The sequence below is a fragment of the Scheffersomyces spartinae genome, assembly GCF_019049425.1.
Source record: "Scheffersomyces spartinae strain ARV_011 chromosome Unknown scaffold_18, whole genome shotgun sequence".
Classification (NCBI taxonomy): Eukaryota; Fungi; Ascomycota; class Pichiomycetes; order Serinales; family Debaryomycetaceae; genus Lizanozyma; species Lizanozyma spartinae.
In genome coordinates, this window is record NW_025065065.1 from 23,135 (window position 1) to 50,261 (window position 27,127).

The 27,127-nt window shown below is 39.1% G+C and overlaps 15 protein-coding genes across 15 annotated transcripts; 11 read left to right on the plus strand and 4 right to left on the minus strand.

Annotated features, from left to right (window-relative positions):
• Window positions 1–5,502, minus strand: UBR1 (E3 ubiquitin-protein ligase; the record flags this gene model as incomplete). The annotated part of the gene is made up of 1 exon (XM_043192523.1): window positions 1–5,502. The coding sequence occupies one exon, from the start codon at window positions 5,500–5,502 to the stop codon at window positions 1–3; it is 5,502 nt and encodes a 1,833-aa protein (XP_043047891.1).
• A 225-nt stretch (window positions 5,503–5,727) lies between these two features.
• TYS1 (tyrosine--tRNA ligase) lies at window positions 5,728–6,951 on the plus strand (the record flags this gene model as incomplete). Its single annotated transcript, XM_043192524.1, has 1 exon — window positions 5,728–6,951. The coding sequence occupies one exon, from the start codon at window positions 5,728–5,730 to the stop codon at window positions 6,949–6,951; it is 1,224 nt and encodes a 407-aa protein (XP_043047892.1).
• Window positions 6,952–7,254: 303 nt separating this feature from the next.
• Window positions 7,255–7,777, plus strand: QCR9 (ubiquinol--cytochrome-c reductase subunit 9; the record flags this gene model as incomplete). Its single annotated transcript, XM_043192525.1, has 3 exons — window positions 7,255–7,261; window positions 7,472–7,479; window positions 7,595–7,777. The coding sequence occupies 3 exons, from the start codon at window positions 7,255–7,257 to the stop codon at window positions 7,775–7,777; spliced, it is 198 nt and encodes a 65-aa protein (XP_043047893.1).
• Window positions 7,778–7,975: 198 nt separating this feature from the next.
• On the plus strand, window positions 7,976–8,740 carry KQ657_001742 (guanine nucleotide exchange factor; the record flags this gene model as incomplete). The annotated part of the gene is made up of 1 exon (XM_043192526.1): window positions 7,976–8,740. One exon carries the CDS (start codon window positions 7,976–7,978, stop codon window positions 8,738–8,740), a length of 765 nt encoding a protein of 254 aa, XP_043047894.1.
• Window positions 8,741–9,012: 272 nt separating this feature from the next.
• ZUO1 (zuotin) lies at window positions 9,013–10,305 on the plus strand (the record flags this gene model as incomplete). The annotated part of the gene is made up of 1 exon (XM_043192527.1): window positions 9,013–10,305. The coding sequence occupies one exon, from the start codon at window positions 9,013–9,015 to the stop codon at window positions 10,303–10,305; it is 1,293 nt and encodes a 430-aa protein (XP_043047895.1).
• A 70-nt stretch (window positions 10,306–10,375) lies between these two features.
• On the minus strand, window positions 10,376–11,068 carry KQ657_001744 (uncharacterized protein; the record flags this gene model as incomplete). Its single annotated transcript, XM_043192528.1, has 1 exon — window positions 10,376–11,068. The coding sequence occupies one exon, from the start codon at window positions 11,066–11,068 to the stop codon at window positions 10,376–10,378; it is 693 nt and encodes a 230-aa protein (XP_043047896.1).
• Window positions 11,069–11,664: 596 nt separating this feature from the next.
• Window positions 11,665–12,219, plus strand: ARL1 (Arf family GTPase; the record flags this gene model as incomplete). The annotated part of the gene is made up of 1 exon (XM_043192529.1): window positions 11,665–12,219. One exon carries the CDS (start codon window positions 11,665–11,667, stop codon window positions 12,217–12,219), a length of 555 nt encoding a protein of 184 aa, XP_043047897.1.
• A 52-nt stretch (window positions 12,220–12,271) lies between these two features.
• TYR1 (prephenate dehydrogenase (NADP(+))) lies at window positions 12,272–13,594 on the minus strand (the record flags this gene model as incomplete). Its single annotated transcript, XM_043192530.1, has 1 exon — window positions 12,272–13,594. One exon carries the CDS (start codon window positions 13,592–13,594, stop codon window positions 12,272–12,274), a length of 1,323 nt encoding a protein of 440 aa, XP_043047898.1.
• Window positions 13,595–13,866: 272 nt separating this feature from the next.
• On the plus strand, window positions 13,867–15,264 carry ERG8 (phosphomevalonate kinase; the record flags this gene model as incomplete). Its single annotated transcript, XM_043192531.1, has 1 exon — window positions 13,867–15,264. The coding sequence occupies one exon, from the start codon at window positions 13,867–13,869 to the stop codon at window positions 15,262–15,264; it is 1,398 nt and encodes a 465-aa protein (XP_043047899.1).
• A 690-nt stretch (window positions 15,265–15,954) lies between these two features.
• Window positions 15,955–17,301, plus strand: KQ657_001748 (uncharacterized protein; the record flags this gene model as incomplete). Its single annotated transcript, XM_043192532.1, has 1 exon — window positions 15,955–17,301. The coding sequence occupies one exon, from the start codon at window positions 15,955–15,957 to the stop codon at window positions 17,299–17,301; it is 1,347 nt and encodes a 448-aa protein (XP_043047900.1).
• An 836-nt stretch (window positions 17,302–18,137) lies between these two features.
• Window positions 18,138–19,910, plus strand: PDC12 (Pdc12p; the record flags this gene model as incomplete). Its single annotated transcript, XM_043192533.1, has 1 exon — window positions 18,138–19,910. The coding sequence occupies one exon, from the start codon at window positions 18,138–18,140 to the stop codon at window positions 19,908–19,910; it is 1,773 nt and encodes a 590-aa protein (XP_043047901.1).
• Window positions 19,911–20,261: 351 nt separating this feature from the next.
• KQ657_001750 (uncharacterized protein) lies at window positions 20,262–22,040 on the plus strand (the record flags this gene model as incomplete). Its single annotated transcript, XM_043192534.1, has 1 exon — window positions 20,262–22,040. One exon carries the CDS (start codon window positions 20,262–20,264, stop codon window positions 22,038–22,040), a length of 1,779 nt encoding a protein of 592 aa, XP_043047902.1.
• A 126-nt stretch (window positions 22,041–22,166) lies between these two features.
• On the plus strand, window positions 22,167–23,264 carry HGH1 (Hgh1p; the record flags this gene model as incomplete). Its single annotated transcript, XM_043192535.1, has 1 exon — window positions 22,167–23,264. One exon carries the CDS (start codon window positions 22,167–22,169, stop codon window positions 23,262–23,264), a length of 1,098 nt encoding a protein of 365 aa, XP_043047903.1.
• Window positions 23,265–23,300: 36 nt separating this feature from the next.
• Window positions 23,301–25,418, minus strand: TFG1 (transcription factor IIF subunit; the record flags this gene model as incomplete). The annotated part of the gene is made up of 1 exon (XM_043192536.1): window positions 23,301–25,418. The coding sequence occupies one exon, from the start codon at window positions 25,416–25,418 to the stop codon at window positions 23,301–23,303; it is 2,118 nt and encodes a 705-aa protein (XP_043047904.1).
• A 781-nt stretch (window positions 25,419–26,199) lies between these two features.
• Window positions 26,200–27,123, plus strand: KQ657_001753 (uncharacterized protein; the record flags this gene model as incomplete). The annotated part of the gene is made up of 1 exon (XM_043192537.1): window positions 26,200–27,123. The coding sequence occupies one exon, from the start codon at window positions 26,200–26,202 to the stop codon at window positions 27,121–27,123; it is 924 nt and encodes a 307-aa protein (XP_043047905.1).
• Between the last annotated feature and the right edge of the window lie 4 nt (window positions 27,124–27,127).

The following is a 27,127-nucleotide window of genomic DNA, read 5'->3' on the forward strand; positions in this document are numbered from 1 at the left end:
TTATTGTAAAAATTGATTAACATAAGCTTCATCATCATCGTTATCATCGTCGATAGAACCTTCATCCCAATTGTCTGAGAACTCATCCACAAGATCAACAGGTACTTGGTTGTTCCCTCTCATATGGAACAACCCACGACTAACAAGAGCATATAAGCCTTGGTTCAAGAAGAGCTTGCTTAAGTATTTGTACCTATAGTCATTCAAATAGGCCTTCTCCGAAAGAGAGTTCGACTTAACTTCTCCATGTTTGGTCAAATATGGAGCTGGGATGGCGTAACATTCAGATAAGGGACCCATTGAGTTACGGACGTCAATGAAGAGTGTATTCTGGATGGGGAAGAATAAAACACAGGGTACAACACAGACAGACGAGTGTTTCACCAGTTCCTTCTGAGACATCTTGTGGCCACAATGTAAACAGATATAGAACTCGGGGTCACGTTTGGTTTCCAACAAATTCCATGTTTCACTGTACATATTGATCCATTTACTATAATCTTTGGGGATGTCGATCAACCGGATAACTCCCGGGTACTCGAGAGTCAAGATCCCACTAGCTTCGTATCTGGACAATTTGGCTTCTAGGACAACCTTGAAGATCTTGGACTCAAAGCTGGTGTCGTAATTGTTGGATATTTTGTCCATCAACTCCGACAACGTGGACAAGTCCAACACTTTGGTGAGTTCCATAATGGAGTCTGGTCTCACAGTGCTGCTGTACATATTTGACTTCAAGGAGGAGAACTTGTCCAGACGTTCGTGTTCGCTGCCACCACGGTATACAGTGGTCAAGGAGTCTTCGAAGATCACATACTGCCTTAAAAGTGGTAGCATCAACCTTTCGATGGCCAGATACAACCTGTTCCAGAACTCATTATCGTCGTAGTGAGCTAGTCTAGGAGCTTCTTGAAAATAGTCTGAATCCAAGATAAGCCTTACAAGGTATCGTAACGATGTAAAGTCACGACTGCCACTATCAAGGGTATCCATGTCCTTATTGTGATCACAGATGAGCTCATATTGTCCACGGAACGACAAGAACCGTCTGAGTAATGCTGTAAGAATTATAGTCAAATACTTCACGTACCCAACCAACTTGAGAGTATGCCAAGATTCATCTGTCTGGAAGAATAACACAATGACTTCATTGAAAACACCATCAAGATGGTAATCATCAACATCAGCATCTACAACGTCACCGTCCCAGAAGTCTTGGATCTGGAAGAGTAAACCCTCGGAAGTCTCATTATCAAAGATCTTCTCTGCTGCAAAGGCTCTGAATTGTATAAGAGATTTGAGTAGGGTTTTGGTGGTAGTTGGTATCAAATCCAAGAATGAATAGAGACCTTCTTCCTCTTCTAGTCTGGTAGTAATCTCTGCCATTCTCACAGTGTTAGCCAAGGTTATAGTCATGTTCATCAAATTGTTGAAGGCCTTATCTCTTTGACTATTACCCCTAGTGTACGACCTAAAGGTTGCCTTCTTGAAGAAGGCGTGAGAAAAGTTTTTATAGTCCTTTAACTCCGATCTTGAGCTTAAAGAATCGTACTTCCCATGGATCATGTTGTACATCAACTTGCCACTCTTTAAAGTGCCTGAGTCCACCAACAATTCATTGTACCTGGTAGCAATTGGAGGGTAGTTCAACTCTTCTTCCAAAATCATAGCTCCTCTAGGTGGTGGAACAAACGTAGGTATGAAGAAATTGTGCAAACAACTGCACAATGGACACACAATGAACGATGATCTATTGAAATGATCAATGTAACATTTATAATGTAATCCGTGGCCACAAATAGATATCACTTCCCCTTTAACCTTTTGATTATTCAAATACGACTTAGCACCATTCAGGTAGTTGTACCCGATCCCAAACAATTGTTGATCTTCCCTAACGATATCATTCTGATTATCAAAGTCTTCAAAGGCTAATCGGATCCTATCATTGTCATCGGTAGGCACTTTCCAAAATATACTAGCAGTTGATATCGTAGCCATTAAACCAAATGGTTCACCTGTTGATTGGGGTTCACTACAAAACACACAATGATGGTCATTATCTGTTTCATTTTCATCATCAACACCTTCAGTAGCTGTATCAGCAGCAGCAGAGGTAGCATTAGCATTGGAAAGAAACTTTTGCTGTTGCTTAGCAAACTTCTTCATGATTTTGGCTTTCTTCTGTTCTGCAATGCGTTTTCTCTTCTCTTGGTTAGTTTCCATGGCTTCAAGCTTCCTCTTCTTGTATTCCACAATGTGAGTCTCTCCAAAACAGTCAACCAAGTTCTCCACAACTTCATTGCACTTCATCAAAATACCCACAAGGTAATCTGCCTTTTCAATAATGGTTCTGGCCATATTGGATTCGACAATAATTAATAATAAGTCACATATGGGTATGGAGATGTAATGCTCACAAATATGGTCTTTGCCATTTATGTTTTCATCATCTATCAAGATAGCATGAATTAAATGTAATAATTGAGGCAAATAAGATTCATTGGAATTATCAATGGATAACTGTAACAATTTGTAAATGAACTTTGCAAACTCTTTTGTTCTTGTAAATGCCCCTAATCGAGTATTAATATCTGAATCTTCAATAAAGTCCAACCGAGGTTCAAGAATAACTTTTTCTTCCTTTATACCTCCTTGCTTGGTAGCATAATACTTTCTTAATGATTCGGATATACTATCAAAATCATTATGTCGGGTGCAATCAAGATAAAGACTCATGGGATCTAATTCCTTAAGGTACTTGGTCTTTAACAGATACTTCCCACTATCTGTTAAACCTGTTGGTTCATGATAATCTCCATATTCAAGCAATGCACTGTCCAAATCATCACCATCATCAAGTGGCATGATATGCTTCAATCTACTGAAAGATTGAGGATCTCCCGCAAGCGTATATAAGATCATCTTTTTGGATAAATTAGCTTGTCTTTCCTTTGGGGAAAACCCTTTAAAGCAATCTTTATTTGCAAACAAATTGTAAAAGAAATGAACAAGTTTCTCCGCAATATAAAAGAACTTATCTTCATACGTTGTTTCCAAATAACTCTTTTTATTAACGTACCAATCCAAAAGTTCCCATCGTTCCATTATATTCAGAAACACTACTGCAGGGTTGTCAACCAAGAGTGCAGTTTGACATAAATGCACATCTCTCAAATAAGCCAAATCCTTTAAATATGAAACATACGCTTCTGCATGGTAAGACACCGTGGTTCCATTTCTTATCCAAAAACCGACTTTGATCTGAGACATCAACACAATACTTCTCAACAGAATATCGTAGATCTTGGAGATCTTATGGAACATGCTTATAAAATTCTGAATCCCATAATATTCAAGAATTAATGATAACATTGAATGAATAGGATGAATGAATGAAACCTTTTCCTTACTAACTTTGAACTCAACTATTTCAGGAGCTAAATAAGGGACATTCCTGTCATTTAAAACATCTATTATTAAGGAAACAGCCTTCTTCACCAATTCAATATCGTCAGTTTTGGAATCCACAAGCTGTTGTACAAAACGTAAAACTCTTAGAGAATAATGAGCATGTACGTTGGCATCAAACACTTCTATTTCCACATGCTCACCCCATTTTCTAACCAATGGCCAATATTCTTGAAATAAAAGTAAATAATTCAATGTGAAAACCAAATTGTGCTGTTCAAAGAATGCTTTACTCATGCTGATGTCTAACAGTTTATCCACCAAGTTTTCAATAGCCTGTAAGCCGACTTTGATGGCTCTAATGATTGGTTTGTCGACCTGAGGCTTTTTCATTGATTGTTCTCTGTTAATAAAGATATCATGGCCTATATCAAAGTCCCATTTGGAGGATGCATTCTTTATAAGTTCAGCTAATGGTCCAATTATAACACCAACATTGTTCTTCTTATAAATGGACAGAACTGACTTTGGACAAGTGAAAACTTGGATTAAAATATCCCAAGTTACATTCAACTCTTCTTCAATATCAGAATATGCCAAGGTTGACAACAAAAGAGGATATAACTCAACAAATTGATCACAGAACATCTGCTTGGAGATCGGATCGGAGATTAAAACTGGAATAAATGCCTTATTTAAAAGCTTTCTTGGTTTCTTGCTTAATCTTATTTGGAAAGCGAGAAAATATTGTAACCGAGAATACGTCAAGTTGTTCAAGTCTTCACGAATGACAGAACCATATTTCTTGATCGTATTATTCAGTGAAGGGTCAACCACTTCAGCTGTAGTCGGAGTCAAGTTAAGAAATTTGTCGCCATATAGCATCCCATTGCGATACAACAGTTTCTTTCCAATGCCCATACCCGTATTTAGAGTGGACCGTAACTTTGGAGTGGGTGATTCCAATAGCAATTCTGCAAGGTATTTTTTTGCATAGTTACTGAAAGTTGCGTTCTTATGATGGGTGACTTCAACAATCCATTCCAATATGGATCGACATATTTGTTCTCTCATAAAGTCTCTAGCACTTACGATGGTCATCACAAGTCCATCGGGTTCTGCTATAGCCTTTTGAGCCACAAGTTTGCCATAATTGGATGATTCATTGACCACAGCATATCCTATCTGGTCGATTGTATTAGCCAATTGTTTAGCCTTTTCATGACCTCTATCTGAAGCAGCCCTGATTGTTCTTGTGGCTTGTGTATAGTCGTGATGTTCATCATTCCAAAGAACCAAATACCATAAATCGTGGGAGTTCTTATCAATACCTCCACCGTACTTTTCCGACGACAACGTTGAAATATCCGATACCGTTCTACCATATTCTTCATGGCCATCGTTCACAAAATTCCTCATTGCAGGAAGCTTTTGTACTGAACCATTTAAAACATCAAGGAAATAATCAAGAGCAATTCGTATAGTTGCTTTTAGAGCCAATTGCCAGTCTTCATACTCAGCTATCTGTTTCTTTGCAGAGCCATTATTGTTATCGCCATCATCATCAGTTGATATTTGGGTTCGACAGTTAAGTGCAACCTTGAACGCCTCAACATCGCCACAATCACATATACCAGAATTGGATCCAGAACTGAAATACATACGCACATCATGCCCTTCATGATCGTCAGGGTTATAGCATTGGACACAGAGCACACACGTATTATCGTAGCCACACTGATCACATTGATACACTGGTTCTGACTTCTCAAAACTATGACCACAGGCATGCCCCTTCTCATGGTAGTATCTTGTCTGAGAAGTCGTTGAGTCTTTGGCACGATAGAACGGCTCTCCTTCAAACAGATTGTCAGGGTGTATGAACAGATAGTTTTCTAGCAACGCTAGTTCTTCCAAACTCATGTGAGGATACAACTCCGTTAAGTAGAGACTCTCCAAAGTTGCAGCATGGTACAATCCCTTAAACACAACGTCATGGATCAAACTAAAATTCTTGTACCCAATGCGCCATGGTAACTCAATAAGGAACTTCTTTAGCGAGTCCTCCAGAACAGATTGTTGCGACTTCATGGTGGAGCAATAAAGCCATAAGGAAACAGTGTACCAGACAGATCTATATGTGCGTCTATACCCATCATTACAAGTATGACATTGATTACGTAATCTTGACTCTCAATAACATATGTATGAATGCTTCCTTCTAAATTCCTGTACATAAACTTTTCACTTGAGAGATAAACTTGATAAAAATTTTCGGAGTAACTAACAGAACATATTCATTCTTATCCAAACAAAATGTCGGCTGTCACAGACCCTGAAGAACAGTACAGATTGATCACCAAGAACTTACAAGAAGTTTTAAACGGACAAATCATAAAGGATGTTCTTGAAAAGAAAGAGAGACATTTAAAGATTTACTGGGGTACTGCACCAACAGGTAAACCTCATTGTGGATACTTTGTTCCTATGATTAAGTTGGCTCATTTCTTAAAGGCTGGATGTGAAGTTACTGTTCTTTTAGCTGATTTGCATGCGTTTTTGGATAACATGAAGGCTTCCTTGGAAGTTGTCAATTACCGTGCTAAATACTATGAATTGGTTGTCAAGTCTATATTGACCTCAATTGGAGTTCCTATTGATAAGTTGAAGTTTGTTGTTGGAAGTTCTTACCAAACTAGAGAGGATTACGTAATGGATTTATTCAGAATGTCTAACATTGTTGGTCAAAATGATGCTAAGAGAGCTGGTGCAGATGTGGTTAAGCAAGTGAGTAACCCATTATTATCAGGGTTGATTTACCCCTTGATGCAAGCTCTTGATGAACAATATTTGGATGTTGATGCTCAATTTGGTGGTGTTGATCAAAGAAAAATCTTTGTTTTAGCTGAAGAAAATTTGCCATCCCTTGGCTACAAGAAGAGAGGTCATTTGATGAACCCAATGGTTCCTGGGTTAGGTCAAGGTGGAAAAATGAGTGCCAGTGACCCAAACTCTAAGATTGATGTTGTAGAAACTACCAAAAACATTCAAAAGAAAATTAGTAGTGCCTACTGTGCTCCTGGTGATGTTACAGACAATGGGTTACTTTCATTTACACAATTTGTCATTCAACCCATTCAAGAATTGAAGAATGGTAAAGAAGGTTACTTCAATTTCCACATTAAAAGACCAGAACAATATGGTGGGCCTATTCAATTCAATTCTTTTGAAGACATGAAGAATGCGTTTGCTAATAATGAATTGTCTCCAATTGACTTAAAGGCTGGTGTTGCTTCATACATTGATGATTTATTGGCTCCAATCAGGGCCGATTACGAACTGAATAAGGAATTCCAAGAAGCTGCAGAAAAGGGATACCCTGTTGCTCAACCCAAGCAAAAGGTTAAGAAGGTCAAAAATAAGGGTACTAGATACCCTGGTGGTGCTGCTGCTGCTACTCCGGTAAGCTTAGATTCAGTTGAGGCTGTAGACGCCGCCGCTACCAAGTTGCAGAGCACTACCTTAGAAGAATCCAAATAGATAGAGCATGGAGATAAGTCAGAACATAGTAATAATAATAGTAAGTAAAGGCATAATAACAGTTGTAATGCTAACAGAGGCTGTCTTATGGCTGTTTATATGAGACTTATACTAGCTGTAGTTAGAGCTACTACTATTACTGTGTAATTAGTCACATATCCATTGACAAGCGGTAGCGCCACTGGCCAATCAATGCACCGCATTTAGTTTGCGACAAAGTAACAAAAAAATTTGAACTTAGAGGTAAACTGTATTGACTAACAAAGTGGACTATTAAGACTACCTTAACAGAATATAGCACAAATGGTATGTGATACGTCATCAGCCAATTAAGCTGGTGTTAAGATATTTATTAGGAGAGTCGTTGTTTTAATGAAGTTGATTCTGAGTTCATAGTAGTGGTGGCAGAAGCAGCAGCATCTGGCAACCGCGTACTTGGAAAGTGTTTGATAGTAACTAGCTCCAATAGAGAAGTGCTTGATGGGAACAGAGATATGAATCCACGACGATATAAAATTAGGCAATTATGTTGGAAATACTATAAGTCAATGGAGTGATACCCTTATAATTCAGATGATCTTCTTCACTTTAACCAATGATCTTGTTCGCTATAAGCTTTTATACTAACTAAAACTCAAAATAGATAGCTTCTCTTTTCCGCAGAAACTCTATTTACGTTGCCACCATCTTTGGTGGTGCCTTTGCCTTCCAAGCTTTCTTCAACTACGGTGTCACTAGTTGGTACGAAAACCACAACAAGGGTAAGTTGTGGAAGGACGTTAAGGGTAAATTTGTCGAAGGTGCAGACTCAGAAGATGACGAATAAACATGACACTGTTTATATAAATTACATATTCTTCCAATAGATACTACAGAAAGTAATACTACATGGATATACGTTAATACATAATTAAGTAGTAGGTTCAATTTCCGCGCTACCATTGCAGAGATGGTCTTTATTGAGATGGTTATAACTGTTATAACTCGTTACGATAGCACTATACCCCATCTCTATTCCATCATCATGGCTGTCATTAACCAACCCAATAGTCAGATTCGATTGACCAACGTGTCGATTGTTCGTATGAAAAAAGGAAAGAAGAGATTTGAAATTGCATGCTACCAAAATAAGATCCAAGATTGGAGGTCTAGAATTGAAAAAGATATAGATGAAGTTTTACAGATCCCCCTGGTGTTTATCAATGTAAGCAAAGGACTTGTGGCTAATAATGAAGATCTACTTTCGTGTTTTGGGAAGACCAATCAAGATGAAATCATTTTGGAGATTTTAGATAAGGGAGAGATCCAATTGAATGAAAAGGAAAGGAATGCCAATTTACAACAGAAACAGAATGAATTTTTAACGATTATTCTGACGAAATGTATTAGCTCTAGAACGAAAAAGAAGTACCCCCCCTCTATGATTCTTAAGGCACTTAATGAGTTGAAATTCCATTTGAACCCGGTGAAACCAGCTAAAACACAGGCTTTGGAAGCCATTAGATTATTGGTTTCAGAACAACTCATCCCCATTGCAAGAGCACAAATGCAGGTCAAGGTTGTGCTTCTTTGTAAGGTTAAAGACCAAGTTTGGGATGAGCATATAATGCCGTTGTTTGACCATATAGAAGATGAGAATCAAGGTTCCAAATTGTTCTCTGTTACCGGGATAATTGATCCTATAAATTATAAAGCCATTCTGGATTTGTTGCAGGGAGAAAATGCCCTAATACGTAAAGGTCAAGGTTCTATTGAGGTATTGAATATGGCTACGATTAAAGAAGATTGAAGAAAACAGTGAAAGTACTCTGACAGTTTTTTTACTAGATGGCTCAAACACACTCAATTGGTATCTTATAGAACAGAAGAGCAATATATATAAGCTTTAACTAATTGCAAATGAACTTGATGTAACTAGCTTAACACCAAGTGCCTCACTTGAATATCATCAGAGTCGTGTAAATACCGATATCCCATCTCTCCTAAAAATTTTCAGGTAATCTAATATACTACTATCTACTACCTACATAAAGGCAACCATCTACAGATACTTAAACGACCATGTCTATTGTATTACCTGCTGCCACAGGCTCTGCTGCCACATTTGAGGCTGTATCCAAGTACTCGGCTCCTACACGTCGTCCCATTGAGCCAGTTGGTCGTTACTTTTTGGCCCATGCTACCAGAACTCTTAGAGGCCACACCTGGTCCGAATATGAAAAGTTAGAAGCGGAAAAGAACGTCACTGTTGTTGAAGAAAACGGTGATGAAGACATTGGTGACGAAGAACAAGACGAAGATTTGTTGGCACATGATCCTAGAGAATGGAAGACTGCTGATTTATATGCTGTTTTAGGTTTGAGTCATTTGAGATGGAAAGCTACCGATGACCAAATCAAGAGAGCCCACAGAAAGCAAGTTTTGAAACATCACCCAGATAAGAAGTCTGCTAGTGGTGGTTTGGAACAAGATGGGTTTTTTAAGATCATTCAAAAGGCTATGGAAACCATGTCTGATGTTACCAAGAGACAACAATATGATTCTGTTGATACCAATGCTGATGTTGTTCCTCCAGCTCCTAAATCAGAATATGATTTCATTGAGGCATGGGGACCTGTTTTTGCCAGTGAAGGTAGATTTTCCAAGAAGCAACCAGTGCCTTCATTGGGTGACATGAACTCCACCAAGGAAGAAGTTGATGCCTTCTACAGTTTCTTTGGAAAGTTTGATTCATGGAAGACTTTCGAGTTCAAAGACGAAGATGTTCCAGATGACACCTCCAACAGAGATCACAAACGTTACATTGAACGTAAGAATGTTGCTGCCAGAAAGAAGTTGAAGCAAGAGGACAACAAGAGATTGATTGCATTGGTGGAGAGAGCATATTCTGAAGATCCAAGAATTAAGTTATTCAAGGATGCTGCTAAGGCTGAAAAGGCCAAGAAGAAGTGGGATAAGGAAGCTGGTTCTAGAAAGGCTGCTGAAGAAGAAGCCGCTAAGAAGGCTGCTGCTGAAGAAGCTGCTAAGAAGGCTGCTGAAGAAAATGCCAACAAGAAGGCTGACTCCAAGAAGGCTAAAGAGGCTGCTAAGAACGCTAAGAAGAAGGCCAAGAGAACCATTAGAGCTGCTGCTAAGGAAGCTGAATACTTTGGTGATGCTGCTAAATCTGGTGACATTGATGCTGATGTTGAATACCTTGTGGAGAAGTTGGATGATGTTCAATTACAAACTGTTTCCAGTAAGGTTGCTGGTGGAGATGCCACTGTTACCAAGAGTGCTTTCAATGAGATTGCTGCTGAATTGGCAGGTGTTGGTAAGTTACAAGCTGCTCACTTGAAGTACTTTTCTGCTTAAGTAATACTCAAATAATAATCATATACTTCATGAGATATACATAAATGGTTCTTAGTAGTAGTGGTGTAGATTACGTCCCCTCTTCTTCATCAGGTACCAGTATCTTATGTTTCAAAGGTAAGGCCTTCAAATGATAATGTGCTTTCCGTTTGGCTTCAAAGAGTTGATGTCTTTCTTCAGCTGTCAATTGCCTTTCCTCTGACTCTTGCTGCTGTTGCTGTTGTTGCTCTTCGAGTTCGGGTGAGCGGATGACTTCTCCTCCATTCAATGATTCATAACGTTCTGTGTCATTCTTGTCGAATTCTGAATCTCCCAATTCAAAAGCAGGAATATCTTCCAACCCTCCCTTTGCCAGGGCTCCTCCAGCTTCATCTTCATCATCACGATAATATTCACCCTCAGGATTGAACCCACCTTCATAGGGAGTTTTAGGCTCATCGATCTTCATGGTAGCAGCTTTCTCTTGTTCCGTTTGGTACAAGTTGATTTCATCCCATTTCAAATGATCATCTGATCCCTTTGGTTGTTGGTTGTCAGATTGTTCTGATTCATAGCCTGAATTTTCAGCACTTCCAAATGACTTCTTCCGAGCTGCAATCTTGGCTCGGATTTGATCTCCTTTCAGTTGGCTTTCACTTACTAAATGAGCATTCAATTGGGTGTTCCTAATCACTTCTTGACGATCTAAATGATCTCCAACTTCATGTACTTGCAACGGAGAAGTATCGGCTTTATTCCGAAGAATTCCTCTAGGTTGTTCCATAATAATAATATAATAATTTTACTTTATTTGTGCTTATGATAATAAGACAATTGACTAATGAAAGCACCTTTAATACATTTATTATTGTCGATGATCATGACTCCCAATAATATGTGTGACATGACACAAATTGGTTTTAAATCACTTTCCCTTTTCTGTCACGTGGTTATTCACGTGCGGTATCTCGTGACACTAGCGAGTGCCGCGACGTTTGTCAAGAGTTTTGTTTTTCCCACAACGGACACCACCTCCAAAATTTGTCATCTTGGGCAATATGGAACACCGGGATTTTTCTTCCGAATAGACAACTTATTCTACATTGTCATATTTAAAGTCTTCCAAGCGGTGTTTTCTAGGTACATTTGCCGATTTGTGTAGCCTCAACAAGAAGACAAGTCAATTGAATTTCTGTTAGTTTGACTTCATTAATCGGATCAATAAAGTTGATGAGTGGCAAGTGTGTTGGTGTATAACTTTAAATTCATAATATTCATTTGGCTGGAAGGAACTGTTTAAAAGGATCTACAAATTCAAATCTAGCTTAGTTTATTTTTTATTTTTTATTTTTTATCATTTGATACCTGTCATATTACATCATGGGACAATCATTCAGTGGCATATTCAATCGATTGTGGGGTGTCAACAAGGAGATCCGTATATTGATATTGGGTCTAGACGGTGCTGGGAAAACCACCATATTATATAGATTACAATTGGGGACTGTGGTCACCACTAAACCTACCATTGGATTCAATGTGGAAACTTTGAAATATAATAATTTAACCCTTAATATATGGGATTTGGGTGGACAAACATCTATAAGACCATATTGGAGATGTTATTATAATAATACTGCGGGGATCATATTTGTGGTTGACTCTACTGATCGAGAACGAATGGACGTGGCATGTCAAGAGTTACATACTATGTTGAAAGAAGAAGAATTACAGGAAAGTGCATTGTTGGTGTTTGCTAACAAACAAGATCAACCTAAAGCCATGACTGCTGCAGAAGTAAGTAAGGTTTTGGATTTGACTGAATTGAAAGATAGAAGTTGGTCCATTGTGGCTTCTTCAGCTATAAAGGGCGAAGGGTTGACTGAAGGGTTGGATTGGTTAATGGATGTAATCAAAGATGAACAATTACAGTAATCAACCATATAATACAAATAAATATATATATATATACCTTAATGCAATCTATCTATAAGCCGCGCTCCTTAACTCTTTGTAAAATGGTCTTGATCATCTCATTACCAATAGCATTTGCTTCCGTCAACATGGGTTCAAAGAACTCTTGTGCGCTTTCAAACTCCTTCTTATACAATTCAAAGTTGCCAAATTCAATAATGGCTGCCCAATTCCGTGCGGCTATGGTGAACTCCAAATCATCATGTCTAAAAGCTGTATCATCAATTCCGACATCAATGCATTCTTGAAGCAAATCAGGTGATTGGAATAAGTACTCAGTGACACCCAAAAAGATTCTAAATAATGGTGTGGAGCAGATCATGTGATCATAAGGAACTATTCCTAACTTACTCCAGGAATCAACAATTGCCAATAATGACAAATGAGAATTAGGTTGTCTACCACCTGGTGGGGTCTTGGATAACGAGAATCTTTCCAAGATATCATCATCTAAAAGAAGTTGATGAGAGTCACTCAAATGCCCAAACACAAAGTCTTTGGCCTTCATGATTCTCTCTTTGAGTTCTTGTTTCTTCCCTTGGATCATCAAGGTGAATAATTCGGAAGTACTCTTTGAATATTGAAGTACTTGGATCTTGGCAGAAGGATTAGTAATAGCTAAGCCAGCGTAAACATGCCATTTATTGGCATAAATACGTAATGAAATGTTGATTTTGGCGTTTTCAATCCCACCAGTCCATTTAGGTGTCTCCCAAGGGTATTGGTGGATCTCTTTCCATGCTACACCCATCGAAAGAAATGCGGCATGGGTAACTGCTTGGGTATCAGCAGTGATCTTATCGTGTTCCTTTGCTGAAAGATATACTCTTTTAGACATGAGACAGCTCACAAGTGCATTAACAAATGTCGTATTCTCTTCCAGTGCTCTATGTTCTATTATCACCAATGGTTGGCCTGTAGTATCCACTTTGGGACCATGAAGTGAATGTAACAGAATAATATCAACATCTTCTGGAAGAACAGCTTCAAAGGCTTCAATCTCAGGTGCCTTACAACTGGTTTGACCGCCAACTATAGCTCCTACCTTAGTACTAGGACCATAAGTCTCAACTATCTTTCGAATGTTCTCGGCCTCCACTGAATAAATTATATAGTCTGCTCTCCGTGATACATAATGACCATTACGTAGAACCTCAAATTGCTCATTGGCGGCAAACTTTTCCAACATTGATTCGTACTTGTCTTCACGGTCACAACCAATTACCCTCCAACCAGCAGCAGAGAACTTTCTAGCATACAAAAGACCCATGTCTCCGAGTCCGATTATTCCAATGGTCTTGGTCTTTTGCAATCTGTTGATAATATCATCTGCCATTTTTGTTAACGTGTATTTTATATATATATGTGTGTGTGTTAGGAACAGCAGGTAAATGCTGTAGTTTATGCCCTAATGTGACTGGTCAGATCAACGTTATGAAACCTAATGTATACTATCTTATGGAAGTATGTTACAGTTATATCATTGAATGAAAATTATGAAAGTTACAGTCCCCAATATTCCGCGCTACCATACCAAATTCTGAAAACAAACATCCTAATAGTATATGGATGTATTCCACTACTACTACTGCTACTACTTTTCCCGTAATGGTTTTACAGGCATTTTCTGCTCCCGGAAAGGCCCTTTTGGCCGGAGGATATCTTGTTTTAGACCCAGAATACAATTCATATGTCACAGCATTATCATCCCGTATGCATTGTGTATTTGATTCGCACCCTTCTGAGAATGAACTGAAATCAATAGTTTCTATTCTGTCACCTCAGTTTGCATATGGAAAGTGGGTTTACGAAGTAGGCTCCAATTCGGATTCAAAAGACCGAATTGATAGTGTTGATGTACACCAAATTGAAGGTCCTAGCAACCCATTTGTTGAATCGGTGATTCGTGTCATTACAGCATACGTTGGTGGTAGTGATATTCAGAAGTTTGGTGATGACATTCTAATCACTATTTTCCTGGATCCAGAATACCATACTAGAGATGGAGCTCAAGCTCAAACATCATCTAATGGTAAAAGGCAATTCTTATATCATCAAGAAGATATAACAAGCGTACCTAAAACAGGTTTGGGATCATCTGCTGGACTTGTTACCGTTCTCACTGCGGCCTTAGCCCAAATATATATCAAAAAATCTGATATTGATATTCCATTGGATTTGATTCATAATTTAGCTCAAATTGCCCATTGTTATGCTCAAGGTAAGATTGGAAGTGGATTTGATGTTGCAGCAGCAGTTTATGGTTCTATTAAATACCGTAGATTTGATCCAGAGTTGATTGCCGACGTAATTGATGGCGCCAAGTCGGTAGCAGAAACAGCAAATAGAGAATGGAATTTTGGTCATCAAGTGGTACTGCTTCCTCCACGGGTGCGATTAGTTATGGGAGATATAAAGGGAGGCTCCAATACTCCTAAGTTGGTGTCTTTAGTCTTAAACTGGAAAAATTCAAAGCCTTCTGAAAGTGATGTAGTCTATGAAAAGTTGAATAATGCCAATGAGCTGTTAATTGCAAGTTTACAAGCATTGAATGCATTACATGAAGAGAATCCTGAATTATATGATGAAATGATGGACTACTTTTCTCAATTGACTCAATTACAAACTCATTGGTATCTTGGATTCAATGATAACCTCAAGGAACGGTATCTGGCGATGTTAGGATTAATTAGTGCCATTAGATCCATCCGGTCACAAATGAGAACCATGACACGACTTTCCGCTGCCTCGATTGAACCTATACCTCAAACATTTCTTCTCAACCAGTTGGCAGCCCAAGTACCTGGTTGTATTGGAGGTGTCGTACCGGGTGCGGGTGGCTATGATGCAGTGGCGCTTTTGGTTGTTACTAGTAAGGAAGCCTCAGGTCCACTTGCACTCCCTCTAGAACCAGAAGTTGAGCATCGTGTGTCTATGCTTCAATTACGAGAGGAAGCACAAGGTCTTAAACCGGAAGATGTGAAAAACTATACAGGCTTGCTCTGACATAGCAACTTTGTAATGATCTGGTACAATCTTTATTTATAGTAGTAGCAGCATGTATTTCACACAGAAACGTATTCACAATTACGAATGAAACACAGGGACTACCCCATAACCAATCGAGAGCCATATGGTATGCTTCTTCTAAGCCATGATAAGCTACTTTGTTACAGAAGAAGTATGACGGTTATCACTTACTAGTAGTGTCGTGACATTTACACTAATTGACTTGATCATTTACGAGGCGTTGCAACTTATTTATGAATGTGATTGAAGATGATTAGGTCGTGTCGGTACCCGACGTAAGGCTGCTGCTATTGTGGGGAGAAACAATCACAAAACTCATTCACCATCACAAAAGTTTTCACTCTATTTATATAAGAGCAGGTAACTTTCATGATAAGGTCATCTTTATACTGTAGTATACATTTTGTTTCGTATATATATATATATATATATATATATATATATATATAAAGAGAGAGAGAGGGAGAGATCTACGTTTGGTGGTCTGACCGTTGATTTTACCTGGTTCTTTTTTACCTTAGCACGATCTTCCCCATACTCCTGTGTGTGTCTTACTTTGTGTCTCATTCTTTAGACGATTAAAGATTGCTATTAGAACCATAGATTCTACCCTTTGAGCTATATAATTCCATCCTTTGATCCATATAAGCTTGTGGCTCCAGGAGAATGGCTCTAAATAAAAGTCTGGACGACGAACTCGACTTCAACCCGAGGGAGAAGGGATCTATTGAACGATTAAATTCAATCAAACCATCAAATTATGATCCACAATACATTTATTCCAATAATAATGCCAATATAAGACGACCAGATACAAGTTATAGTGGTCTGGGATTCTCTCAGGATAACAATTATTCTGATGAGTTACCAGAGGGAAGTATATTCAGAGGTCTGCCACCATCACCTTCACCACCACCTCACATAGGAGGAACACAAGATGTAAATGTCGCTGCCAAAAAATGGCATTATAAACACACATTGATCTATTTTGGTACACTGATTGTATGCGCATTGGCAGTAATATCCTTTGAGAGTTATATCTATGCGGCCATTAATGTCCACCGAGTTCAAGAGGAAAATAAGTACATTGAAATGTCGATCTATTTAAGTCTTTTCATTTTCAGTGGTGTTTATCAAGTGATTATGACTTTCATAGGATTGCGTACAAAGTCAATGATGTTACTATCTTTCCTTTTGCTATTCTACGTGTTGATGGTAATCTATACCGGGATACAATATGGTGAATTGCACAAGTTGATGAGTAAACTCCATAAAGGTGGTTGGAAAACAGGTATTCAAGTTCTTATGATCTGTACCATTGTTGTCATTGGTGTTTGTTTAGTACTTCAAACGTGGATGGTGTTGTTTGTCTTACGTCCCCAAGTTCGTTGGCTTCGGTATAAGAAAATTGGAGGAGATTATCAATTAAGAAGAATGTATGAAGTCTTCCAATTCCATAGACTGTTATTGTTATTTGACTTCTTTTTCTTTTTAGGGTTCACGGTTCAATTTGTGGTTATTATGGTTGGCAAACGTAATAGCGTTGAGTTCATTTTAACTGTCTGTGTATTACCTTTAACGATAATACTTTTGGTATTGGCAGATTTCGCAGCCACTCGGGAACTATTATGGTTAACTATCTGTTGTATGGTATTATTTGTTTGTGGAGGAGTTTATGTTGTATTTAAGGTTGTTCGGTTATTTACTAAGTACACTCTGGCTTTCAATGTGGCTATTAAACCAGGTTCTTATTTCCCCGGAAGGAAATCTTTAGTGTTATTTGCTGTTATAACCTTGGTGGTATTACTAGTAACTATAGTCACCGAAATTTGCATGTGTTTCACATATGGTAAGGGTTTAAAGCCTCTTGTTGATGGGTACTACCGAATTGGATCCAGCAAGTCACGTGGAAAAAAGAATCAATTACAACAGATTGTGAGTGATGGAGAAGATGGAATTGATGGTATTCGTATGCAAGATATGCTGGACTCAAGAAGTCTTGTGATTGATTGATTAGGAATGAATAATAGAAGGATCATGTTTCAGCCACTTGACATGAGTTTATCCGGAATAAAGAGGAACGGAATGATGAAGGTATGATGCTCCTTTGTATGAACGTGTGCACGTGACTGGTGGATTTATTCGGAATAACTAGGACGATCAGCACAGTGTTTTCTTTTTTCCGGATACTTAATCGCATGAATGTTCAGGTTTTTTCGTGGATGACGCCTCCAAAGCGCATAGCTCACGACACAGGAAATGGTGTGTTATGCGGTTTCAGGTCTGGATGCGATTACAAAGGCACATTAAAGTCCGAGAGATTCAGGAGATCAGTACTCCGAAAGAATAAGTGTATGGACATCAGGGACCCATCTGTAGGTATATGTAACATTAATAACACTAACACATACTTAAATACATACATGTATTACTACATAATATTGCTCTACCGTATTATTGCTTTACAATATTATTGCTTTAATCCAATGGTAACATAAATTTAAACCCTAAAATATACTATGACAATACACTGTATACAGTCTTTGTATCTATTAGGCAATAGCCTCACTGAGTGTTCCGGTCTTTTATACCCGCTCAACCCCGTCGATGGCCTGTTCTCATGCATATGCGAACCATAAGCGCATCCACCTTGGACCATGCGCTTAAAACGCCGGCATTGACCGGACACTTTGAAGGGGGGTATTTTTCAGCACTTTATTGAATTTTCAACAAACGTATATATTCTAAGGGATTCTCTCACTGATTGGAAAAATTTCATTAACCTTCTTCTTCTTCTCCTCATTCAATTGCATAGCATTTGTCTACACTATTAAAGAAAATTACATATTATGTCTGAAATCACATTAGGGAAGTATCTCTTTGAGAGATTACATCAAATGGAAGTTTACACCATCTTTGGTTTACCAGGTGACTTCAACTTGTCTCTTTTGGATAAGATCTATGAAGTCCCCGGTATGAGATGGGCTGGTAACGCCAACGAATTGAATGCTGCTTATGCTGCAGATGGTTATGCCCGTGTTAAACGTTTGTCTTGTTTGGTCACTACCTTTGGTGTTGGTGAATTATCTGCTTTGAACGGTATTGCTGGTTCTTTCGCTGAACACATTGGTGTTTTGCATGTTGTTGGTGTCCCATCAATTTCTTCCCAAGAAAAGAATTTACTTTTACATCACACCTTAGGTAATGGTGATTTCACCGTTTACCATAGAATGTCTCAACAAATCTCTGGTACCACTGCTTTCATTAGTGATATCCATTCTGCTCCAGCTGAAATCGATCGTTGTATTAGAGAATGTTACATCACTCAAAGACCAGTCTACCTTGGTTTACCAGCTAACTTGGTTGATTTGAATGTCCCAGCTTCTCTCTTGGATACTCCAATTAACTTGGCTTTAAAGGCAAACCCAGCTGAAGCTCAAGAAGAAGTCTTGGATTTAACCGTCAAGATGATCAAAGATGCTAAGAACCCAATCATCTTGGTCGATGCTTGTGCTGGTAGACACGACTGTAAGAATGAAGTTAAGGAATTGGTTGAAATCACTCAATTCCCTGTTTTCACTACTCCTATGGGTAAGGGTACCGTTGATGAAGGTGGAGTTGATGGTAGTTTACTTGCTGATGATCCAGATTTAATTAAAAAGGTTGCTGCCAAGTTGAAGACTGGTAAGAACGCTTCTTCTCGTTTCGGTGGTGTTTATGTTGGTACTCTTTCTGATCCAGCCGTTAAAGAGTTTGTTGAAAATGCTGATTTGGTTATCTCAGTTGGTGCTTTGCTTTCTGATTTCAACACTGGTTCTTTCTCCTACTCTTACAGGACCAAGAATATCATTGAATTCCACTCTGACCATACTAAGATCAGACAAGCTACATTCCCAGGTGTCCAAATGAAGGAAGCTCTTCAAGCTTTGATTCCTCTTGCTAAGGATGCTGCTTCTAATTATGTTGTACAAGAAGTTCCAAAGATCAAGTTGGTTAACACTCCAGCTGTCAAGGACACCCCAATTACTCAAGAATGGTTATGGACCAGAGTTTCTTCTTGGTTCAGAGAAGGTGATATTGTCATTTCCGAAACCGGTACCTCTGCTTTCGGTATTGTTCAATCTCGTTTCCCAGATAACACCTTAGGTATTTCTCAAGTTCTTTATGGTTCTATTGGGTTCACCACTGGTGCTACGTTAGGTGCTGTTATGGCTGCTCAAGAAATTGATCCTAACAAGCGTGTTATTCTTTTCATTGGTGATGGTTCATTACAATTGACTGTTCAAGAAATTTCCACTATGGTCCGTAATGGTGTTAAGCCATACTTGTTTGTGTTGAACAACAATGGTTACACCATTGAAAGATTAATTCACGGTGTAAATGCTGGTTATAATGACATTCAACCTTGGGATAACTTGGCCTTGTTACCATTATTCAATGCTAGAGAATACCAAACTGAAAGAGTGTCTACTGTTGGAGAAATTGAAGACCTTTTCAACTCTAAGCAATTCTCTACTCCTGATAAGATCAGAATGGTTGAAGTTATGTTACCAAGAATGGACGCTCCAAACAATTTGGTTAGACAAGCTGAAATTACTGCTGCCATCAATGCTACCCAATAAGTAAGCGAAAGTCATTCTTAAATTTTCATTTCCCAAAGGTCAAAAAAAGGACCTTTCCGTTTATGTCATGATGTTTTTATACGTACGATTTATATAATAGAAAATAAAAACAACGAAGTTAATTGAATAAAGTAATTAAATTAATTATCAATGGTATCACTATAGGTTTTTGTGTAACAAACCTTTCGATCGGCATCAATTTCCGAATTGGGAACGGAATTATACACTAAATAATACCCACTATCAGTGTGGCTCCAAAATATAACACTACCTAAATACTCCCTTTCTTCCACTTTCTGTCGTCTCTTCGTTATCTTCTTACTTCCCGATATCCGTACACTCTTTTCCACAATGCAATTGACCGAGAAGAAGCCAGTTCCAACTGGTTCTAGTAGAAAGTACGGCTTCATAGTGACACTGCTTGGTATTCTTGTGCTTATCACACTCTCTTTATATAAGGGTGGCAGCGGAACCTTTAACAGTATTATTCTCCTGACAGTCCCCAAGCAACCCGATAGCTTGTGTCCATTGGTTAAAAAGATCAACCCTATCCCAATTCTTAGTTCCAATGGATCCCTGGACACTCTCAATGACATCCTTCATTCCAAGGAGTACCGGAACAAGTCATTGAGCAAATTCCAAGGAGCTCTTCGGATTCCAACGCAAATCTTTGATGAAATGGCTTGGACTCTGGATAAATCTGACGATGAAGTAACTTGGAAAGACCTTTTTGAATCCGATGAACGGTGGCAAGTGTTTCAAGAGTTTCATCAATACCTTAAGAAGACATTCCCTTTGGTTCATGAACATTTGAAGTTAGAAACTCCCAACAAATTGGCTTTGGTCTATACTTGGAAGGGATCTGACACGTCCCTTAAGCCAATCCTTCTTACAGCCCATCAAGACGTTGTACCTGTTCCTCCTGAGACTGAAGCCAAATGGCATCACCCTGCGTTCGATGCATTCTATGACGAGGAGACAGGCTATGTTACGGCAAGAGGAGTAAGCGACTGCAAAAACCTTTTGATTGGACTCTTGGAAGCAGTAGAAACTCTTTTGGAAGAAGGTACATTCCAACCAAAACGTACTATCATCTTAGGGTTTGGTTACGATGAAGAATCAAGAGGTGAAGGTGCTTTACATATCCATGATCATTTGATCCAAGTTTACGGTGAGGACTCTATCCTTATGATTGTTGATGAGGGCAACGATGGTTACTTTGTTGAGCAAGGATTAAACATCATTGCCCCATCTGTGGGGGAAAAGGGGTATTTGGACCTGTCTATCCAATTGAATACTCCTGGAGGTCATTCAAGTATTCCTCCTGCTCATACTGGTATTGGGTTGATGTCGTTGTTGGTAGCACAGATTGAGCATGCACCTTTCAAACCTCAATTGAGTGGTGCCAACCCTACATTGAACCAATTGTATTGTCTTGCCGAACATTCCCCCACCATTGGAAAGAGTCTTAAATCAGACATTTTAAAGAGTCACTTTGATCCCGGTGCTAATGGAAGAATCATTGATTACATTAGTCAATCCCATGTAATGTCGTACCTTCTTAAAACATCCCAAGCGGCGGATATAGTGCGGGGCGGACTTAAGGTCAATGCCTTACCTGAAGTAGTTGAACTCTTGGTCAATCATCGTATAGCGGTTGAAGACTCTGTGGCTTCCACTAGAGATAAAATCGTTAAAGATATTTTGGTAATTGCCAGAGAATTCGACTTGGGGGTTGTGGTTGATGGAGAGGAGATACGTGAAACATCCATTCATGGGTACTTCAACTATACTTCACAGTCTACGCTTGAACCAGCTCCAGTCACGCCCACTTCAGGACCAGTCTGGGAACTCTTTGGAGGCTCTTTGCTTTATCTTTATGAAGATCTCTTGAAAGTTGACAATGGCAACCAATTTGTGTTTGCTCCAGCTCTCTCTATTGGGAACACGGATACTAAACGGTATTGGGATCTCACTAAACATATCTATAGATATCAACCAGCTGTGCCTCAAAAAAATAGTCAGATTCATGCTATTGATGAACAACTTTTATTTGATTCACATTTGACTGTGGTTGCTTTTTACTACTACTTTTTACAAGTAGCAGATTCATTTAGAGAAGCGTTGTGATTGTTAAATATATATATATGACTGTGTTTTCCTATTTAGGTAATTTGTATCTCGATGGCTCATCGCATTAAATTTTAGAACCAACTGTACTAGCTATGTAATACTATAGTCCTGACCCAAACCATAATGCCTACAGAACTGGAAGAATTGGTGGCTTTCCTCCACTCGCCTCAACCCGCAGTTGTTCAGATTGCCTTGGACAACCTCGTGGGCTATTCGCAAGGCCAGCATCAACAGATATTTGCGTACGACGACTACAGAGCCATCACAGATCTCAAGCTTTTAAGTAAAAGCAAAGGAAGGACCCTGGTGAACCAAAGTGTGACGATCTTAATCAATCTCTGTGACGATGTTCGTATGAGAAACTTGATTGTGGAAGACACAGAGTATGTTAAGTTTCTTGTGAGTCAAATCATTAACTTGAGCAATGCCAACGCTGATTTGATGACCATACTCTTAACCAACATTGCCAAGAACGATAAGATCACTCGAGTGTTTGGGTTTGAAATGGAGTTATCGGAAGACCAACATCAAGTGTTCAAATCCACTAAAGCCATGGATTGTCTTATGGACTGTTTTGTTAAGGGAAGTGATCGTTCCTTAAACAGATATGCCGATTTTGACTATTTATCATACTTTTTTGCTGATATCTCCCGGTTCTCCTTGGGAAGAAAGTACTTTATTACTCGTCAACAATATGATGATGTGGTTCCTATATCCAAGTTGTTGGTATTCACTGAGAAATACGACTCCAAGATCCGTCGAGAGGGAGTGGCCTCTACCATAAAGAACTCCTTATTTGACAGTAAGGAACACATGGAGCTATTGACCAATGAGGACATCAATATCTTGCCCTACATATTGCTACCTCTTGCCGGACCGGAGGAATTGGACGAAGAAGACATGTTCAATTTACCGGACGAGTTGCAGTTACTTCCAGAAGATAAGCAAAGAGACCCCGTGGAAGCCATTCTCATCACCCATTTGGAATCGCTCTTGTTGCTCTGTACCACCCGAGAAGTCAGAGAGTATCTTCGGGAAAAATCCGTTTATCCGTTGGTCAGAGAGTTACACAAGACCATGGAGTCAAACGAAGAGTTCCAAAATCACTGTGATCGAGTGGTTCAATTGTTGATGAGAGATGAAGCCCCAGAGGGCCATGATGAGATTGACATGGAAGAGTCTGATGATGAAGATGAAGATAAGATTGTGGAAATATTATAATAATAAGAATCGTAGAGTAAAGTATTACATAATATATTAATCTTTCGATACCAACTTACCATCAACTAACTTCAAGTTCAGACGTACGATACTAATGATCCGAGGTCTGTTATCAGCATGCGCATTGACTTTAGCTTTCAACTTGACCAATAACTCCTTAGTGGTTAAAGGAGCTTCTCTCACAATATCAAGTACATCCTTGGTAGTCACAAGGTTCCCATCAGGTCCGCTGGAATTCAAATCAACTGCCATTCCAGGAGGAGAAGGTGATTTGGTTTGAGCTCTATTGCCAGGACTAGGTGTATTCCGTGGAGTATCTCTTGCTCCTGCAGTTGCTCCGTTCTCTTTCTTGATGTTTATCTTCAATTTAGGCGTACCATCCTCGGTCTTAATTCTCTTTCGGGGTGATTCGTTTGTCTTTGGTAATGGTCTCTTAATTCCGACATTAGGATTCCATTCACCAGCAGGGAACCCTTCTAGAAATGTTTTAGGGGCTTTAATAACCACAAAGGCATCTCCCAAGTAACTAACTGAAAAGGCTCGTGCAGTTGGTACTTCAGGCTTAAGGTTATTATTATACTCTCCATCTGTTGGTTCTGGCTTCACAGCCACTTCGTTGGTATCACTTTCGTCATCACTCTCAAGATCAGATTTACTCAAATAGGGATTCAACTTATCATCATCGTCGTCACTATCATATACTCCACCTTCCGTCTTGTGCAATACTTTCTTTAATTTCTTACCCTCAGCATTCACTTTCCGTGACTTTTCAGTTTCAAATAAGTCATCAATGTCTTCGTCGGATCCAACATCTTCTTGAGCATCGAAATGTGAAGCCTTTAACATCTCCTTCTTCATTTTCCGTTCGACAAATTTGTTTTCTTCTTCATCTCCATCCATAACAGGTGCTTCCTCATCATCAGCAAACTCTTCATCATAATCCAATTCATCTCGATCTGAATCAGGATCTCCACCAGTTTCTTCACCTGCAACAGTCCGTAATCGCCTCTTTGAGGAAGCACCTCCACCACCTCCAGAACTTCCAGCAGGAGAAATGACTCCGGTGGAAGAAGACGTACTGTTTCTGAATCGAGAATCCACTACTCCACCAACATTGGCATTATCTTCCATTCTTCTCATCAACCATCTGGGAACCAGAGAATTCTTCTCCATTCGTGATTCTGCTTCTTCAAGAGTTAAGGTGGCATATTTGTTTCTTGGGGTGAATCTGTAGACCTTTTCGGTGGGGACCATTTTGAACCCATCCTTATCAAATACAAATAAAACCGTTGTTGTATCGGAAGCACCTGCTTCATAACTTCCAACGAAAACATTCTTCCCTTCATAATCTTCAACCACCCATGGATAGTATTCTTCATAACGTAATTTTCGTTTGTTATCATCCATAAGATTTATTTGTCTTGTCTTACGTTTGAAAACTGCCTTCTTCGACTTTCTTGCTCCTCCATCTGGTGCAACTTGAGACATATCTGGTTTATTCTTGTCCTTCTTTTCCTTGTTATTATCATCTCCATCTTCAGGAGGACCTTCTGATCCGTCTTTAGGTCTATTTGCTGAAGCTTCTGTATTATTATTATTATCAGCATTATTATTATTAATATTATTATTGTTATTACCACCTTCTTGCTTAACTTCTCCATCAGTGTCTTCATTCATTCCAGAATCATTAGCTTCATTGCCATCACCATCCTCTTTATTCAAACCTTCTCCATTCCCTTCTTTAAATTGTGGTTGTTGCTTTCGGTTGGAAAATCCATTCCCCCCACTAGAGCCAGCCCCCCCTCCAGCAGCTTCTTGCTCACGTTTCCGTTGATCGATTTCCTTTCTGGTCAATTGAAACTGAATGTTACGAGGGTCCTTACGATGCAATCGAACAGGCTTTTCAAAGTTTTTGACTATATCAACGTTTTGCTTTGTCAGAAACCGCATCAAATGATACCGAATATCTTCAGCTTCCTCCTTGGTGCAAGATTTTAAAGGAATATCCTGCCATCCATCAGCTACAGAATACTTCGATGAACCGCTTGATGATGGTGGTGGGTTATTGGAGTTTGTACCTGTAGAAGCATTCTTATCAGTTCCAGATTCCTTCTTCACAGAGGGTTCTTCTTTACCAATAGAGCTCTGGTTCATGGTAATTGGTTCCAATACTTCTTGACGTGAGTTCCCAAAATCCTGACTCTTCAAGAGGAGTGCTTGAGTTCCAGTAGTGAAGACTCTTTACTTGAGATTAAACCTTTGACCTTTTTGGGCAAGTGTGCACGACCCTTCTGAAAAGTTGCAAGTATGTACAATGTACATACTACACTTTGAAGTCAATAATCTGATGGCTTCTTCTTCGTTTCTTGTTGGATGTGGCCTTCATTGTATTAATTGGTGAATATCAAACGCAATATGAGAAGCCAGCAAATGAGACACGAGAGCTGAGTTAACGAGAGACAGAAGGGTATAATTTGTAAAGATCTTGTAGAATTATAGATCATGATCTTGATCATAGATTGACTGCATTTGTTGTTATCAATGAATACAACACCAACATGCATACATATATATATATGTATATGTATATGTATATGTATAATGTATAGCTACAAATACATCCATATGTATAGCTACAAATACGTCCATATGTATAGCTACAAATACATCCATACATACAACCATATTTGTGTTATGATTATATATGTGTTGGAGTATACGAGTTTTATTGTGTCGACAGTTGGTGCTGATGATCTGATCGCATTCATTCTTTATATCCTGATAACATTTTATGTGTATATTACTAGCGTGGAATTGCTGCAAATGGTATGCTGCCTGGCCGGTCCGGTACCGGCTACAATACGCACCGTTAGAAAATTTATGCAACCAGATCCAAATCACTAAGAAGTACAACCTTCATTGAGGGATACCAAAGATGCTGACTATTGCTGTGGTTGATGAAGAGGACCAGATTCTAGACATGAGGAATTCGGAACCCAGTCCGCCTCCAAGATACCTTGGGTTTGTTGCAGGGATGTTCTCTGGTGTAACCAAGAATGCGGTAGGACATCCATTTGATACCGTAAAGGTGAGGTTACAAACTGCACCTGAGGGGAGATTTAAAGGTCCTATGGATTGTGTATTGCAGACGTTCCGTAACGAAGGTCTCAAAGGGTTTTATAAGGGGTTCACTCCTCCATTGGTTGGATGGGTCCTCATGGATTCTGTCATGTTAGGATCATTGCATTTATATAGAAGATTGGTTAAGGAAAACTTTTACCCTGAAGAGAAAAAATTGCCTTTATTAGGTCATGTCATAGCAGGGCTAGGAAGTGGATGGACGGTATCATTTGTTGCTGCTCCTATAGAACAGTTTAAGGCAAGATTACAAGTGCAATATGATGCAAAGACTAAGTTATACACTGGTCCAGTAGATGTCGCCCGTAAGCTTTATCAAACATGTGGTATCCGAGGTATTTATAGTGGGTTATTAGCTACCATGATATTCCGAACCAATTTTATTTTCTGGTGGGGGTCTTATGAATTGTTCACTCGTTATTTTGAAGACAATACTAAACTTTCTAAACCCTCTATCAACTTCTGGTCTGGTGGATTATCTGCCACGGTATTCTGGATCTTTGCTTATCCAGTTGATGTGGTCAAGCAGGTCATCATGACAGACAATCCCAAGAGATCTGAAAAGAAGTTCCCAAGGTGGATTGATGCTGCCAAATACATTAAAGACACCAGAGGTTGGGGTGGTTTCATGAGAGGGTTTGGACCTTCAATCTTAAGATCTTTCCCTGCTAATGCAGCTGCTTTAGCTGCCTTTGAAGCGGTCATGAGAGTATTACATTGAGACA